This window comes from Antechinus flavipes, chromosome 2 (genome assembly GCF_016432865.1).
Source record: "Antechinus flavipes isolate AdamAnt ecotype Samford, QLD, Australia chromosome 2, AdamAnt_v2, whole genome shotgun sequence".
Lineage (NCBI taxonomy): Eukaryota > Metazoa > Chordata > Mammalia > Dasyuromorphia > Dasyuridae > Antechinus > Antechinus flavipes.
The window spans coordinates 357,123,644-357,142,438 of NC_067399.1; the positions used below are offsets into that span (position 1 = coordinate 357,123,644).

Genomic DNA, 18,795 nt, shown 5'->3' on the forward strand with positions numbered 1-18,795 from the left:
TATCTACTACCTTTTGCCAACTCTTCAGAAAGTGAGGATAGAAATAAAACAAAAGCAAGCTTGAAAGACAAGATAATGCCAGTAGAGTGCCATGAATCCCTTGTAAAGGAATATGATCACTGGGAGCCACTAAAGATCTTAGAGGCAGAAGAAAACTAGCCTTCCCTTCCATAAGAGGTGGGACAAATCAGTCATGCTGGTGACCTCTAGCAATTCTCTTTTTCTAGGGGAGAAAAAAGATACCAGATCTCAAAGAAAATATTTTGAGGATAGGTGGTTTTAGATTTATAACAATTGCCTCAGGATCTTATGGGAATGACCCAAAGTTTTGTTATGGTCAGCCAAAACTTTGTACCTGACTTTCGATGCAGTTATAAAGTTATAAAACTGTTAGTTATAAAAAGAATGATCAAGCAGCAAGTCCTTCCCTTGTACATCTACTCTTTGTTTTCGAGCAATAAAGATATTAGCTCAGGGCAGTAAAGATCTTTTATGGCTTGAATGGGCCTCCAGACTCATATTCTTAGTGTTGGAAGATTGAATGACATCCTTACTATATCCTACAGTCCTTTAGCCCACCCCGAGATGAGCCAGATAACATCCTCATCCAGAATGCTGCAAATACCATCGTCAATGCTCTAACTAAGCCAGAGAATAGCACGGTGTTACTCGCTGTGACTGAGGTCAAAGTGGAGACTGTTGTAATGGGGAACTCCGCTACAGGTGAGTCTGGTTGGGAATGGATAAAGTACTTCTGGACACTCATTCTTACATTCAGTAATCTGTCTCACATGGGAATAGTCCTTTGGATCCTTGTGAGATAATGTAATAATTAGATTACCCTAGGAAGAACCTCAGGTTCACCAGGAATTTTTTTTTTTTTTTTTTTTTTTAAGCAAAAAAGCAGCTTCATCTTCCCTTGAATCTGGAAGATCTTTCAAGTTAAAAGGCTTTTTAGAGACCTACTGAGAGATGGGAAACAGTCATAGAATGTGAAAGTTGGAAGGGATGCATGAGAATCCCAGGTCTTTTCTTGCTTGAAAATTTCAAGTGAAGGAGAACCTACTATTATATCCCTAATTAACCCATTTTTGATTTTGCATAGCTTTACCTGTTAGGAAGTTTTTCTTTACACTGAGTCTAAGTATGCTGCTCTTCAACTTTGTTATTTGTAAGTTGATTGCTTTAGAGGCCAACTCTAGTTTCTTTTCTGTATGAAAGCCCTTCAAATATTTGAAGATAACTGTCATCCAAAACACATATTCTTTTTTCCATGATATAAATATGTCTCTTTCAGATTGTTCTCATATGGTATGATTTGAGACCATTACCATCCTGATCATCCCTTTCTGGAATTTATTCAGCTTCTTAATGTCTTTTCTAAAACATGGCACCTAGAACTAAAAAAATTCTTCCAGATATGATCTGGATCCATGTATAGATATCTTCTTCATTGTCTCTTACTAAAGCATTCTAAAGACAATATCTTTTTTTACTTCCATATGACACTCTTAACTCATATTGAACAATAAAATTCCCAAATCCTTTTCCAACAAACTGCTAAGAACTACCAGTTCTTTTATCTGCTTTTTGGGGGGAAAGATAGCTGATAAGAAAAAGGGGAGAGAAAATTCAGAGGGACAGAGACAGATGAACCATACAGCAGAATTTTGGATGGTAGCTCCCATTATGTAATACCAGGCCAAACTCCTTTTCTGCTTTTTGCTTATGTCTGAGTGAATTGTATTACACTCTTAAAACAATATTGCTTCCATTTTTTCCTTAGTTTACCTTCCCCCAAATGTTGTTCAGCAGTCTTTTTCTATTTAGCTTCTGAATTTCCTCATAAAATATATCTTCCTAATGTACAGTGTGACTTCTTTCCCTTCTCATTTCTGTTTTTTTTTTTTTTTTTCCTATTCTGTATCTTTGGAATAAGACATGCCCTTCCAAAACCATATTCTAGTCATGAATCTAATCCCATTAAGTCTGAAAGATATCTCCTCTGATTGAATTTGCATCCTTTCTTTAAAGGCTCTTTTTCATATCAACTATTACCTGCACTTAATGCATTTTTGTGCATAGATACTTAAGGCCATAAATTTTCTCATTGGCTCCTTTCTTGCTCTTTATGAATTACTGGGCTCTCAACCAATACTCTTCTTGTGTCATAGTTCTTCTTTATGGTATATAATTTGGTAGACAATTTTCTTCTTTCTCACAATAGTTTAATGTCCTCTGGATTAGATTTATAAAATTCCAAATAAACATTTTTGTAGTGTTCTCTTCTTTTCTAAAATATAATCATTCTCTGGGAGCAGGTTGCTTGGGGAGGTTTTCTGGAGGCAGCCTTAGTTTCAGTTCTGAGTAATAATCACCTCAGATGCAGCCAGCTGTTAAAATAGTTCTTTATTGTCTCTTCCAAAATACCCCAGTAAGCTTTCCTTGGTTCTGACAGTTCTTGTTGCTCGTCCTTTGCCTCTGCTTTTGCCAGCTTCAGCCTCTCTTCTGAATCCCCAGTTCTGCCTGACTGCAAACTCTAGCTTCTCAATCTCCTCCACTAACTTCTCACTCTCGCAATCTCTTCAAGTCTTCTGACTGAAGCTCTAAGATCTTCTTATATATGATCTCTTAAAGGTGTGAACCTAAAGGTTGACTCTTCCTCTGAGAAGAGTGGGATTGTGGGAGGTGTAAACTTGTGAATCTCATACTGAATCCTGAAATCTCCCAAACTTATGAACTAATGTGTGAGCTAATGTGTGAACTCTCAAAGGTGTAAATATAAGCATTGTTTCTACCAATTCTAGTAACTTAAGACCTTGTAAGGATTCTAATATCTCCCGCTTTCTTTTAATTTAGAACATAAGGGGTCATGACCTCCCTGACTTCTCAAGGAGGTGAGAACCCAAAAAAAGGTGATCATGCCTTCCCTGACTGCTCAAAAAAGAAATGAAAACACCATAAAAAGAAGGTGGTCATACCCTCCCTGACTTCTCAGGAAGGGAGATGAAAACACCAAAGGAAATGGGAAATCAAATCAGATTAGCGGGTTTCTAAAGGGGCTCATTTGAAAGAGGTGTACATGAATCTATCAATATGGGAGGCATTACACATAATTACATAAATTACATAAGCACATGGCAATATAACACAGGCTATAGTAATGTAACAAATAATATGAATCAACATGAGAATTTATATATGTCCATAAGTCCTAGAAAAAGGAATCCATTGTCCATTAGTTCATGTGCCAGGAATCCAGTAATTCCTTTAAGCTTTGAAGTACTGCAGTAGTCTCATCAACAATTTTTCATCTCAAGGAATCCAATGATTTCTGCTGGTTTTCAAGTCCTTGAAACAGTCTTCTCTTGTGTTAGGGAATCCCATAATTCCTGAAGATTTTAAAGTTCTTTTAACAGTCTCATTGTCAGCCATGCTCTTTCAGTGTCAGATGTTTCTTAAAACTTCTCCTTTGTTTTGAGGTTTTTCTCCTTTTCTGTCTCTCTCCAGGTGCTCATTGACACCCATCTGTTTCCTTCTCTATCTGTAGGAACACAAGCAAACTCTCTGTCCCAGGCAGTTAACTGTGGAGGTTTTTTCTTTAAATATTTTCTGGGAGAAAGCAGGTTTCTCGGGGAGGTTTTGTGGAGGCAGCCTTAGTTGCAGTTGAAAGTAATAATCACCCCAAACACAGCCAGGTGAAAAAAGTTCAGATCTTTTATTGTGCCCTTCAATATAGCCCAGTTAGCTTTCTTAGAGGCCTCTCTCTCTCCTTGATTCTAAGAGCTCTTGCAGCTTGTCCTTTGTCTCTGCTTTCTCCTGCCTCCAGCCAGCACAAAGATGGAATGGATCTCTTGTCTCCTTCACTTGGGGCTCGGCTTGCTTTCTAGCAAGTCTTGCAGACCAGCTTGGTCTCAGTGGGGGAAGTGCAGGAGCCCAGCCACCACAGTGATGTGAGATGAAGATGAATCTGGTTGTGCCTCCGAGAGAGTGCTTCTCCTCAACTGAACTGATGCTCCCTTCTAATTCTTCAGCTGAACTTGCCTGACTGGGGTCATTGAAGCTCTATTTATGCTCCTTCTTTGAGAGAGGGATTGTGGGATGCAAGAGAGTGGGATTATGGGTTTTCTCCCTGAATGGTCTCTGGCCCTAAGAGCTTCAAGGGAGGTGTGAATTCGGATATCTCATACTCAAACCCTGAAATCTCCCAAACGTGTGAACTCCAGGGAGTCAGTTCCACTTAGTACCTTGTTTCTTCTGGCCCATAACATCTCCTTGTAGGATCAGATCAATGATACTGAACCATGCTAAATTAGATAATTATTGTCTCTATCAACTCTAATGAGTTAGCAGTTTGTAAAGATTCCAATAGTTAACCTATCTAATTCTCTTCTATTTATCACTTTTGGGATTTCTCATCAAGTGGCAATTACATTGGAGCTGCTTGCACTAGATACTGGCCTATTGGGTTAAAAAGCCTGTATTCTCTCCAATTGTAATCCCTTTCTGCTATCTGATTACTTTTAGGCTGATTGATCACATCAGAGTCCTGACCTTCTAAAGACCCTCTGGGTGTAACCTCAGCTGCCATCATGCCCCACCTGTCTTTGGATTGATATCTTGGAACTGGGCCCTGCCTCTCATTTCTCTGGGTCAATCTGCATTCTGAGGCCCAGTGAAAGCCTCAGTTGCATTTTGGACATAAGGTTTTGGGTTTTCTCTCATCCTGTCTTCTCATTCTATCTCTATATCTACAATGAGCTCTTAGATGTCTAACTTTTCCGCACTGAAAACATCGACAAGTTTCTCTAGACGTCCCTTGCCAAGAGAGATACTGTCTTCCCATGTTCATCATAGTTTGGGCATAATAAGCATTTGTGCCCACTGTGGCACAGCATCTTATGATCCCCTCTAAAGGAGCATCTTTGTCTAATCCCCATATAATTCTTTTACAAATCTCATTGACATTTTCCTTAGCCAGATGTCTAGTCATTATTTCTGTAGCTGCATTCTCTCCAATGGTTCTTGTTACAGCTGTTTGCAAAGGTCCCACAAAATCAGCAAAAGGTTCATTGGGATGTTTTTCTATTTTTGTGAAGGCTTTATCTTCATCTTTCTGTCCAGGGAGAGAACCCCAAGCTTTTACTGCAGCCTTAGAAATTTCCTCATACGCTATTATGGGATAATCAATCTGTTCTGAATTTTCTCTATACGGGCCTTCACCAGCTAGTTGGTCAAAAGTGATTTTTACATTAACTCCTGTTTGCCTCTCGCATCTGGCTTGAATCCTACATAATTCATGATACTCTGAAAGCCACAAGTTTTGTTCAGGTTCTAAACATGTCCATGCTATGGATTTCCAATCACTTGGGGTTAAGATTTAATAAGACAAATTATCTAGTAACATCTTAACATAAGATGATGTAGCCCCATAAAGAGTGCAACCCTTTTTCAAATCCTTAATTTTTTCCAAATTAAAAGGAGTATATCTTTTCCTTTTTTGACCTGAAGAGTCAAGCTCTTCAATCACAGGGTATACATTTATAAAATCAGATACATCCTGTCCTTCATTTTTTGCCTTAACCAATGCCTTTTCTAATTTTGTCATATTCTGCTTCACAGGAAATGCTGATTGTGTTTCTGCCTCGTCCTCTCCTCTTTATCCCTCCATCCATGAAGGGTTAATTGAGGGGGGAGGGTCGTGAGATGTGGAATCTAATTGCTCCTGTTTATCTGATTCTTCATCCTTTTTACCTAATTTAGTTGGCACCTCCCTCTCCTGCTCCTTCTTCTTTTTCCTTATTCCAACACTTATATAATTTCCTAAAGCCAGTTGTATTAAGTTATATGTATTAAGTGTCTCTTTGGAAATTGAGTCAGGTCCATTTTTATTGTAAAATTGACAAAGTTCCTCTCCTACTAATTTCCACTCGTCTAGATCCAATTCTTTTTCCATAGAGAAACAAGGACATATGTATTTTACCGTTTCTAAAAGTTCAGTGATCTGCTCCAAAATTATAATCAAACCTTGGCTCTTCATGACCTTGACAATGCTCTCTAAGCATTTTCCTTGAAGAGAAACAGAAGGCTGTTTTCTAAATATCTGTCCCATTTTAACTGAAATACTATTTTAGCTCTTTAACAAAATTTCCTTGTTGTACTCACCCTAATTTCTGGGTTGAGGAGACTTTTCCACTAGATTCAGGATCAGAGGTTTTTCTACTGAAATCAAGATCAGAGGCTTTTCCACTGAGATCAGGGTCCTGTCAATCCCACATTCAGGTGCCAAAATGTGGTGTTTTCTTCTTTTCTAAAATATAATCATTCTCTGGGAGCAGGTTTCTTGGGCAGGTTTTCTGGAGGCAGCCTTAGTTTCAATTCTGAGTGATAATCACCTCACATGTAGCCAGCTATTAAAGTAGTTCTTTATTGTCTCTTCTAAAATAGCCCAGTAAGTTTTCCTTGGTTCTGACAGCTCTTGTTGCTAGTCCTTTGCCTCTGCTTCTGCCAGCTCCAGCTTCAGCCTCTCTTCTTCCGAATCCCCTGTTCTGCCTGACTGCAATCTCTAGCTCATTTTTCCCACCAAGATTTATTAGGTGCATTCTTTCTCTGACTTTTAAAAAACCCATTAATCCTGCATTTTTGTCATGATTGAGAAATATTCTCTTCTCATATATCATCTTTTTAACCAATAGTTCACTTCCCACATTTGCCTTCACTTCTACTAAATCCCTCTCTTAAATAGCAATGATTAAAATTTCACTGAAGCCTCTTAAATTCTTTAGGTTTTTATTTATTTAAGTCTTCATAATTCCTAGTAATGTTTTCTCTAGATTTTTTCTGGAAATTACATACTTCCCATGTGACTCCCCAGAATTAGATTTGTCATCAGATTTGAAAAAGTCTTGGTGAATTTTCCATCATATATTTTAAAGTACCTATTCAAAGAAAACAGCAGATCTTTAAAAAAAAAAAAAAAATTAATATCTTACCTAAAAACAGCTCCCTTGAGACTTTCATCAGGAAATCTCCAACTACCATTATTCATCTCTTTATAGTACATTCTATACTGTATGATTTTTTTCCTAAGGCTTATAGATAATCATTTTTGAAGCACAAATTTCTTCCAGAAAAGACCAAACCCCCTCCTTTTTTTTACAGTCTCAACTTGTTATTTAGCTTCAGATGTTCTCCTTTATGCTATATTCTTCCACCTTGCAACTCTCTTTTGATAGACTACATACTCTTCTGTTTTTTTTCTTTTTTCTTTCTTTAGCTTATTTTAAAATTTTTTCATAGTAAATTTTTGTTTTCAAAATACACAAAAAGATAGTTTTCAACATTCACCCTTGAAAAACCTCATGTTCCAAATTTTTCTTCCTGCTTTCCTTCATCTTCTTCCCATAGACAGCAAGTAATCCAATATAGGTTAAGCATATGTAGTTCTTCTAAACATATTTCTACATTCATCATATTGCACAAGAAAAATCAGATCAAAAAGAGGAAAAAGTGAGAGGGGAAAAAAGCAAGCAAACAACAGAAAAAAGTGAAAATACTAGGTGTGATCCACATTCAGTCCTCATAGTTCTCTTTCTGGATGCAGATGGTTCTCTCCATCACAAGTCTATTGGAATTTCCTTGAATCACCTCATTGTTGAAAAGAACCAAGTCCATCACATTTGATCATCACATAATCTTATTGTTTCTGTGTACAATGTTCTCTTAGTTCTAGTCATTTCGTTTAGCATCAGCTCATATAAGTCTCCTGAGTCCTTTCTGAAATCATGCTTCAGCATTTTTTTTTTTTGTTTGTTTGTTTTGTTTTCACCTTGAAACCTAGTCATCTAGGTTGTATAGTGGATGGAGTACTCCTAAAATCAGTTCAAATCTAGTCTCAGAAACACAGTAACTGTGACTGGGCAAGTCATTAGGCTGCTGCCTTTTTCAATTTCCTCATTTGTAAAAGGGGAATCATAACAACTACCACCTCTCTGGGTTATTGTAAGGATAAAATATAATATATGATAATAACATGTATATTGATATATAATAATAATAGTAAACGGTAATATATGTAAGAAGTTTTCGTAACCTTAAAGTTCTACAAAAATGCTAGCTATTATTACTTAAAGCCCTTCTCCCATTTTTTGAAGAAATATTCCATTATGCTTTTTTGCTTGGAAAATGGTGAGAATTTTATTCAATCCTATTACCTCCTCTTGAATTGTAAACAAGATAACACTTGGCTATTGCAGAAAACAAATATCACCTTGACAGTTTGCTACAAGATTCTTGCCATTGACTTGTCTCTTTTCATCTCGCTATGTTCAATGATTCTGGGACTGTGGGTCAGATACAGGAAATGGGATTTTGAATATATTTGTGTCTTCCCAGAGGGATTGGCATAGTTATAATTTCTTTTTTTTCCCTTTTTAAAAATTATTATAGCTTTTTATTTACAAGATATATGCATGGGTAATTTTTCAGCATTGACAGTTGCAAAACCTTTTGTTCCAATTTTTCCCCTTCTTCCTCCTACCCCCTCTCCCAGATGGCAGGTTGATGAATACATGTTAAATATGTTAAAGTATAAGTTAAAGACAATATACATATACATGTCCATATAGTTATTTTGCTGTACAAAAAGAATCAGATTTTGAAATAGTGTACAATTAACCTGTGAAGGAAATCAAAAATACAGGCAGACAAAAATAGAGGGATTGGGAGTTCTAGGAAGTGGTTCATAGTCATCTCCCAGAGTTCTTTTGCTGGGTGTAGCTGGTTCAGTTAATTACTGCTCTATTGGAACTGATTTGGTTCATCTCTTCTTTTTCTTTTCTTATTACTAAAGCCAATATTTCTCCTACAATGTTGAATAGTAGTGGTGATAATGGGCATCCTTGTTTCATCCCTGATCTTACTGGGAATGCATCCAGCTTCTCTCCATTACAAACAGTGCTTGGTATAGATTTTAAATAGATACTGCTTATTATCTTAAGGAAAGCTCCATTTATCCGTATGCTCCCTAGTGTTTTTAATAGGAATGGGTGCTGTATTTTGTCAAAAGCTTTTTCTGCATCTATTGACATTATTATATGATTTATTTTAGGTTTTTAATTGAGATGGTCAATAGTTTTCCTGATAATGAACCAAAGGCTGATATAGTTATAGAGTTAGTAGAGATAGTATAAAGCTACAAAAATGGGATGTTAGGAGCTGATTTGTGGGGAAACTGGGTCAGGTGTTGGGGAGGGTATTGAAGGGCTTTCTCAGTGCTAATTTCAGACCCTAATAGAGTTCCTAGTTACCTCAGGGAGAGTGCTAGCCGTTAACCACAAATCATGGCTCTGAATAGCTTTTTCTTCCCCTTTGTTGCCTAGATTATCTAGTACCCATCCTCTGTGGGGTCTTCAGCATCATGTGGCTGACATGTATCATCATCTGTGTATGGTGGACTAGAAAGAGAAGAAAAGAAAGGGAGAGAAGCCGACTTCCCAGGGAGGAGAGTGTGAATAATCAGTGGGCTACCCTGAACCCTATCAGGAACCCGATAGATAAACCATACAGTAACAAAGACATTTATTATGAATGCAAAAACTTCATTTCTCCTCCTAAGAGAATTCATGATGAGGTGGAGGAGTATGTGGAGTATGAGGAAGAGGAGGATGAAGAAGAAGAAGAGGAGGAAGAGAGAGAGGTCATCGAAGTAGAGAAATTCCTTTCCCAAAAACTCCAAAAACCTTCACTCACCAAAGGACCAGGGGACTTCAAGGAGAGTCCCCTTGGAAAGTGGGCACATCCAGGGGCAAGCCACAAAGTAGACAATAGATCTCTCAAGAATGTGAATGACTATGAAGATGGAAAAGATTAGCCCCAAAGAGCTGGAGAGCTGAAGTCCTCTCCACTTCCTGGCTCAGCAGGGGCAGGGCAGGAGAGAAAGGGGAACTCTCCATTCTGCCTCAAGAACTGACATATCTGGAGTCAAATGTAATGTTTATAGTTTCTTTATTTTGTGTAAAAAAAAGTTTATTTTCTATGTTTCTTTAGTCTTGTATAAATTATTCAATGACCGTCAGGTGAAAAACAATTGAGTATTCTTTAATAGTTGCTATTTTTGTAAAGTTATAAAACACTCACTGTGTGGCAGAGGAGAAACAAAATGGTATCTGTATTTTCACTATTTTGTGTAAAGTTTATTATAAGAGATTGTCCACTGTTTACATAATCTTTCTTTTTTATTCCTTGATCCAATTGAATGGTGACTCCCAAGTCCCCTTGACTGAGGACCCTATGGGACCTGTTTGCCAATGCCCTAAGCCTGGCAGCTCCTGACAGGCCCAATGACTGCACTTCTGACTGTGCTGACTGCTTCTAGATCTGCCTTACGCTTCATAGCTGGAACAAAGCTATATAGGTCTTTCAACTGTGGTTCAAAATGTGGCCTTTCTGTCTATTCTTCCTCTTTTTGCTCTCAAGTCCTTTAGGATTGCAGTATTGAAGCATGGGACAAGTGCCTTGAGAAAACCTTTTCTATAGCAACTGTCAGAAACTGCCATCTCTTTGTCCACTTGCCTGGCAAGCTCAGGCCAGGCCCAGACCTACCTACTCCTTTTCTGCTCTGATTGTGAACATGTGTGTCTGTACATATGTACATATTAAATGAATCACTCTGTATATTTGATTTAATAACTTAAAATATTTCAGTCTCCCTTTTAAAAAAATGGATATGTCATTCCTTAATTTATACTGCAGGTAGGGAGATGCTGTTTACAGGAATTTTCTAGTTCCCTGGACAAGGGATGATGTTAAGTCTAAGACAGGACTGCCTCATTAGACCTTGTTGGGTTAGAGTGACCCAGCAATGATGTGTAAATAAATCCAGCAATGATTGTTTGCCCCACTTTTAATGACCTAAGGCTCCTAAAAACATACAGGACACCCCATCTGCAGATGGTATGTATATGTATGTGTATAAGAGTGTGTCTCTGTGTGTATGTATGTGTCTACATGTGAGTGAAAGATATGGGTTCCTTTATGAATGTTAATTACACATGGTATTAATGTACTTTTTTGGCATTTTAAAAACAAGCGTGATGAAGGGAACAATGATCTTTTCTCCTCTGTTCACAGCTTAGTTAATGGTGGTTCCATGACACAGCAGTGTAATCAGAGCTACCAACGTGTGGGAATACCATTAGGAAGCCTGTGTGATTTGGTTTGTTTAGGATTCCCTTTCCACTTCACTTTATTGCTGTTAGATGGGCAAGCTACATAAAGTTTCCTTTTTTCATTACTAGGAAGATAATTGCCATTAGTTGGGGTAGACAGATGAGGGGGAAAGGGAGGTGGCTATCTGAATGGTGAAGCACCCCAGCCAATAAGCAGCATAAACATGGTCATTTGAAAACTAATTACTGTATACATTAAATCCAGGACCGGTGTGTGCAGGATCCTCTGTTCAGTACATTTTGTTTGGTTCTTAAAACAACTTTCAGAAAAACTATTTATTAAAACATTTTATAACAATGTCTGGGATTCTTGTACTTGAATGTCATGTGTTTCTTGCCGGCATAGTGTTTGGAAAGAGAGCTATGTGTGTGGCTTTGGAGATTGTATTCTCCTGCTAGTTAGTCTCTACTGCTGCATTACACCCATTGTATTATCAAAATAAATCAATTATTCTCACCTTGGAGCTGAGGTGGCTCAGGTAGACAATACTGTTGATGTGGATATCCTCCTTCTTGTCCCTCTGATGTGGAGGTCATCTGCAGGCCTTAGGAAATAGCACTGTTTTTGTGTCTTAATAACCAGCCTCATAGAGAATACAATATAAAGGGAAGAGATCTGCACTTGGAGATGGGATATCCAAATTCCAATCATGCCTTTGATACACCTATCTGTTCATTTCCCTTACCTGGACCTTACGGATCAAATAGTGTTGGACAAAGATCAATCCTTCAAGCAACAAGAATTTATTAAGTAGATCCACTTTACATACAAAGTATTCTTTAAAGCCCAGGAAATGCAAGACAAAATGGAAGTAGCCCCTTCCTCAAGGAGCTTACATTTTATCAAGAGATACAACAAATATAAATAAATACAAAAAATAAATGGCTAGAGGTGCTAATAACTGAGGGATTAGGAAAGACTTTGGAAGGTGCCATTTGAATATAGTTTTGAAGGACACAAGATATTCTCAAGATAGAGGTAAAATGACAGTATGTGAAAGGAAGGCATAGCCAATCACATCGGGGGACCTCCAGGCCATACGCTTGTGTTATATTCTAACTGTGCTTGCTTGGCCTCTCTAATGGACCCTTACAATTTTTCCATCTCTTTCAAAGCAGGGACTACTCATCTCATCAAGCTACTTAGCATCAGCTATAGGTCATTTGATCAATGAGATCACCGAATATCATGCTCAAGGAGGTGGGATGCAACAGACCAATAAACAAAGGTATGGCAGTGAGAACTAGGCTCAACTGTTGACATAACCAAACATGGATAATGTGATGTTTAATCCACTCAGTAGCATCATGCCCAAGGAGATAAGATACCAAAGAGGCAGGATGTCAATGAGATAAGATGTCACCGTGGTAAGATGTCACAGTTCTACAGAATTCTCACAATTCTAGTGCACTTGTGTATATGACACTTGTCACAATTCTGTTGCACTTATATACATCTTTTGAAAGAAATCATAGATAAAGATGCACACAAGCAAAGTCATGTATTGTAATATTGCCTCAGTAACCTTGGCAGGTGGGTGTGCTGATTTTTCACCCACTAATTTAGAGGCATAGTTCTTAAATAGAAAACATAAGGTAAAGCCTCTCCCCAAGTCACCATATGGCGAGTAGCCATGGGAGAAGCACACAAGTTCATTGTCCATTTAACAGTCTGTTTATATTGCACATCATGCAAGACAGTCCAATTCAGCTGCTACACTGGAGCTGTGTCTGCTGTTTCTGGTGTCACAGTCAGGAGGAACATCGCTGCCATCAGCATCTGGAGGGCTGCTGACATCTAGCTGGTCCTTCTGGGCTGTTGTCTGATCCTTCTCTTCTTGGATCCCCAGGTCACGAATGTCTCTGGTGGGCATCCACTCCTTTGCTGTTGGATCTGCACCTAGAATGAAAAAAATGTACCCGGGGCCCCAAATCCAAACCTAATTTGGATCTTTCCAGGTGCTATCCAGGCCTTTCCACATCATTGTGGAAAAAAAGTTCTTGTCTTTGTCAGTCTGTCAGTTGGCTGCACTTTCTGTGTGTGCCAGAAGACATTGCTAAGATAAAATCCAAAGAATTTTAAAATGTAAAAACAAAAGAATTTAAAAATGTAAACTCAAAATAATTTTAAAATTGCAAGCAATCACATGTATGTATTGTCACATCTTGTGCATATCCCAAAATTCCCTTCTCTAGATTGAACGGGAAGATCTTGGGGGTATAAATAGTCTGTCCAGTAATGACTTGGATAGTAGAGTTATAGGAAATACCAATGGAATGAGCAAAGTCAAATTCAGTGCAAAAAGACCTAAAGGCAGAAGATGTATAAGCCAATACATAACTTGTTTTGAATGCATGTGAGATTCCTATAATGGAAAGATGGTTGATCACATGCCTAACTGCTTCTCCAGATTGGAGTGAAGCCATAAAGAATTGAGAATGGATAGCTACAATTCTGTGGATGCTTAGCCTCTTAAAATGCATAATGTCCATTGGTCTTGAAACATTAAATTTCAAACCATAAGGGTTTTGTCCTATAGGGAGCATAGGAGAGTGAAAAGAAAGGCAAGCTGTACAGCCTTTTGCTATGCTCCTAGATTCCTCTTTAGTTATCACAATTTACAAATATAAGGTTCCATCATCAGCCTGATTATAAAAAATATGATTTGAAAGTCCACTCTGAAAATGGACATGTAAGATATAATATTTACCTGAGTGCTTTCTCACTGGCCCTCAAAGTTCTTTAAAAAACTGGTAATAGGGACTTCCGACCAAAATGGCAGAGAGGACACACATATCTACTTAAGCTCTGGATTTTCTCTCAGAATTTATTTCATGACAAGCCTCAGAATTAGTGCTTGACTGAAAAAAAAAACCCACAAATAATTACCAACAGAAGACATCCTTGAAATTTGCCAGAAAAGGTCTATTATTCCTCAAGGGCGGGGACAGTTAGGTCACAGGCTGAGGGCAAGCTGTGGCAGCGAGAGCACAGCAGGCAGCTCACACAGAGCAGACCAGAAATGGGTGGGGTGTGATCTTTACTACAATATTGACTACTTTGCCCTAGCAGCAAGCCAGTAGACAAGCAGAGAAGCTAAAAACACAGGGGGTGAAGACTATAACCCCCAAAAGCTAGGGTCTCTCAAGACCTGCAGTCTCTCACCCACCTGCAGTGTCTCAGCATGCTCTCAGAGGCTCAGAGCACAGACACAGTGCAGCCATTGCTGTCATGCTAGTGCCTCGCTGCTGCACCCCTCTCACCCCCAGTCTGTAGAGGAAGCTGGGTAACACCATCCGGCCCAAAAAAAAAAAAAAAAAAACAGATTGCATTTGGTTTTTTTTTTTTTTTTTGCTAGTCTGTCTTTTTTGATTCTTCTCTGACAAAATGAGCAAAAAATTTAAACGGACCTTAACCATTGATAGCTTCTATATAGATAAAGAGCAGATTTTAAACCCTGAGGAGACTAAAAACACTGTCTCCAGATGAGTCCCCAAAGGACTCTCATAGAAGAAATTAAAAAGACTCTCACAAGAGAGGTAGAAGAGAAATGGGAAAAGGAGAGAGAGGCTTGGCAAGAGAGTCTGGAGAAGTCATCCACTCACTTAAAGATAGAGTGGATAAAGAAATCAAATCCTTAAAAAACAGAATTAGTGAAATGGAAAAAGAAAATAGCTCTTTAAAAAATAAAATTGGCGAAATGGAAAAAAATCCATAGAACAAATCAACTCAGTTAAAAACTCAGTTGGACAATTAGAAAAAGGTATTTTAAAAGTGAGTGAAATACTTCATTGAAAATCAGAATCAAACAAATGGAAATTGAATGACTCGAGGAGACACCAAGAATCAGTCAAGCAAAAACAAAAAAGTGAAACAATGGGAAAAAATGTCAAATACCTTCTTGGGAAAACAACAGACCTGGAAAATAGATCTAGGAGAGACAATCTGAGAATTATTGGACTCCCTGAAAAATATGATGAAAAAAAGAGCCTGGATACTATCTTCCAGAAAATTATCAAAGAGAACTGCCCAGAAATTATAGAAACAGACGATAAAATAGAAATTGAAAGAATTCATCAATCACCTACTGAAAGGGACCCTAAAATCAAAACACCAAGAAATATAGTGGCCAAATGCCAGAACTATCAGACAAAGGAAAAAATACTGCAAATTGCTAGAAAAAAATCAATTCAATTATAGAGGAACCACAATAAGGATTACCCAGGATCTAGCAGTGTCCACATTAAAGGATTGAAGGGCCAGGAATATGATATTCCAAAAGGATAAGGAACTTGGTATGCAGCCAAAAATAACTTACCCAGCCAAAATGAGCATCTTTTTCCAGGGAAGAAGATGGGCATTCAATGAAAATAAGTGAATTTCACCTATTTTTGATGAAAAAACAGAACTAAACAAAAAGTTTGATCTACAAACATAGAACTCTAGAGAAACCTAAAAAAGTAAGAAGAAATTTTGGGAACTGTATTTCTGCTATAAAGATATATAAAGAACATATATATTCTTAGTTCTAGAAACTAGAGGTGGAAAGGAAATTGTACCCGGCAAAGGAAACCTATTATATCTGAGGATATAATAATGGAGGGGGATGAACATAATGTGTACCTTACTGCCATTAGAATTGGCTTGAAGACAAAAATATTAGACATATTCAATTTATGGTGAAACTTCTCCCACCTCATTGAAAAGTGGGAGGGAAAAAGTGAAAAGGGAAGGAGCAAGATAAGCGGGAGGGAATACAGAAATTGTGAGGAAAAGGAATAAGATAGGGGGAGGAACTCTAAGGTGGGAGATGGGGTACTAAAAAAGGAGGGCTGTGAAAAGCAAGTGGTGCTTACAAGTTTAATACTGGGAAGGGGGATAAGGGGGATGGAAAAGAGAAAAGCATAAACAGGGGTTAACAAGATGGCAAGCAATACAGAATTGATCATTTTAACCATAAATGTGAATGGGGTAAACTCCCCCATAAAGAGGAAGTGGTTAGCAGAATAGATTAAAAGTCAGAATCCTACAGTACATTGTTTACAAGAGACACACTAGAAGCAGAGTGATACATACAGAGTAAAGGTAAAAGATTGGAGCAGAATCTACTATGCTTCAGGTGAAGTAAAAAAAAGCAGGAGTAGCCATCCTCATCTCAGATCAAGCAAAAGCAAAAATGTATCTAATTAAAAGCGATAAAGAAGGGCACTATATCTTGCTAAAAGGTAGCATAGATAATGAAGCAATATCAATATTAAACATATATGCACCAAGTGGTGTAGCATCTAAATTCTTAAAAGAAAAAAATTAAGCTGCAAGAAGAAATAGGCAGCAAAACTATAATAGTGGGAGATCTCAACCTTGCACTCTCAGAATTAGATACATCAAACCACAAAATAAATAAGAAAGAAGTCAAAAGTGGTAAATAGAATACTAGAAAAGTTAGATCTGATAGATCTTTGGAGAAAACTAAATGGAGACAGAAAGGAGTATACTTTATAGCAGTTCATGGAACTTATATAACAATTGACCATATATTAGGACATAAAAACCTCAAATTCAAATGCAGGAAGGCAGGAATAGTAAATGCATCCTTTTCAGATCATGATGCAATGAAAATTACATTCAATAAAATGCCAGGGGAAAATAGACCAAAAAATAATTGGAAACTAAATAATCTCATCCTAAAGAATGATTGGGTGAAACAGCAAATCATAGACACAATAATTTCAATCACGAAAATGACAATAATGAGATGTCATACCAAAATGTGTGGGATGCAGCCAAAGCGGTAATAAGGGGAAATTTTATATCTCTACAGGCCTACTTGCAACTAAAAAAGCTAGAAAAGGAGCAAATTTTAAAAACTCCAATCTAACACTAAAATTGAAACTCTAAAAGTAAATGGAGAAATTAATAAAATTTCTAGTTAAAAAAAAAACTATTCAATTAATAAATAAAACTAAGAGTTGGTTCAATGAAAAAAACAACAAAATAGATAAACTTGGTAAATTTGATTAGAAAAAGGAAAGCGAAAAATCAAATCGTTAGTCTTAAAAATGAAAATGGAGAACTAGCTACAAATGAAGAGGAAATTAGAACAATAATTAGGAGTTATTTTGCCCAACTTTATGCCAATAAATTCAATTAGTTAAGAGAAATGGATGACTGCCTTCAAAAATATACCTTGCCCAGATTAAGAGGAAGAAGTAAATTGGCTAAATAGTACCATTGTAGACAAAGAAATAGAACAAGCTATTAATCAGCTCCTTAAGAAAAAATCCCCAGGATCACATGAATTTACATGTGAATTCTACCAAACATTTAAAGAACAATTAACTCCAATGCGATAGAAACTATTTGAAACAAATAGGGATTGAAGGAGTCCTACCAAATTCCTTTTATGATACAGACATGGTACTGATACCTAAACCAGGTAGGTTGAAAACAGAGAAAGAAAATTTGAGACCAATCTCCCTAATGGATATTGATGCTAAAATCCTAAATAAAATATTAGCAAAAAGAGTACAGAAAATCATCCCCAGGATAATACACTATGACCAAGTAGGTTTTATACCAGGAGTGCAGGGTGCTTCAATATTAGGAAACTATTGACTTAATTGACATTAGCATAATTGACTATATCAATAACCAAATTAACAAAAACCATATGATCATCTCAATAGATGCAGAAAAAGCATTTGATAAAATCCAACATCCATTCCTTAAAAAACACTTGAGAGGATAGGAATAAATGGACTTTTCCTTAAAATAGTCAGGAGCATATATTTAAAACCATCAGTAAGTATCATATGCAATGGGGAAAAACTGGAATCTTTCCCAGTAAGATCAGGAGTGAAACAGGGTTGCCCATTATCACCATAATTCAATATTGTATTAGAAACACTAGCCTTGGCAATAAGAGTCGAGAAAGAGATTAAAGGAATTAGAGTAGGTAATGAGGAAACCAAACTATCACTTTTTGCAGATGAGATGATGGTATACTTAGAGACCCCTACAGTTTCTACTAAAAAGCTATTAGAAATAATTCATAACTTTAATGAAGTTGCAGGATACAAAATAAATCCTCATCAATCCTCAGCATTTTTATACATCACCAACAAAATCCAGCAGCAAGAAATACAAAGAGAAATTCCATTCAAAATAACTGTTGACAACACAAAATATTTGGGAATCTATCTACCAAAGGAAAGTCAGGAATTATATGAGCAAAATTACAAAACACTTTAAACACAAATAAAGTCAGATTTAAATAATTGAAAAAATAGTAAGTGCTCTTGGATAGGCCAAGCGAATATAATAAAGATGACAATACTCCCTAAACTAATCTATTTATTTAGTGCTATACCAATCAGACTCCCAAGAAACTATTTCAATGACCTAGAAAAAATGACAACAAAATTCATATGGAAGAACAAAAGGTCGAGAATTTCAAGGGAATTAATGAAAACAAAAAACAAACAAACAAACAAAAAACAAATGAAAGTGGCCTAGCCTGATCTAAAACTATATTATAAAGCAGCAGTCACCAAAACCATTTGGTAT

The 18,795-nt window shown here is 37.1% G+C and overlaps 1 protein-coding gene across 2 annotated transcripts in view; it reads left to right on the forward strand.

The window, feature by feature from the left end:
- JAG2 (jagged canonical Notch ligand 2) overlaps positions 1 to 11,526 on the forward strand; it is a 156,041-nt gene extending 144,515 nt beyond the window's left edge. For both annotated transcript variants that reach the window (XM_051978113.1, XM_051978114.1), the window contains 2 exons: positions 567 to 723; positions 9,381 to 11,526. In XM_051978113.1, coding sequence (XP_051834073.1) covers positions 567 to 723; positions 9,381 to 9,871 — 648 coding nt within the window. In that variant the 3' untranslated portion in view covers positions 9,872 to 11,526. The remainder of the gene's footprint in view (positions 1 to 566; positions 724 to 9,380) is intronic.
- The last annotated feature ends 7,269 nt before the right edge of the window (positions 11,527 to 18,795 follow it).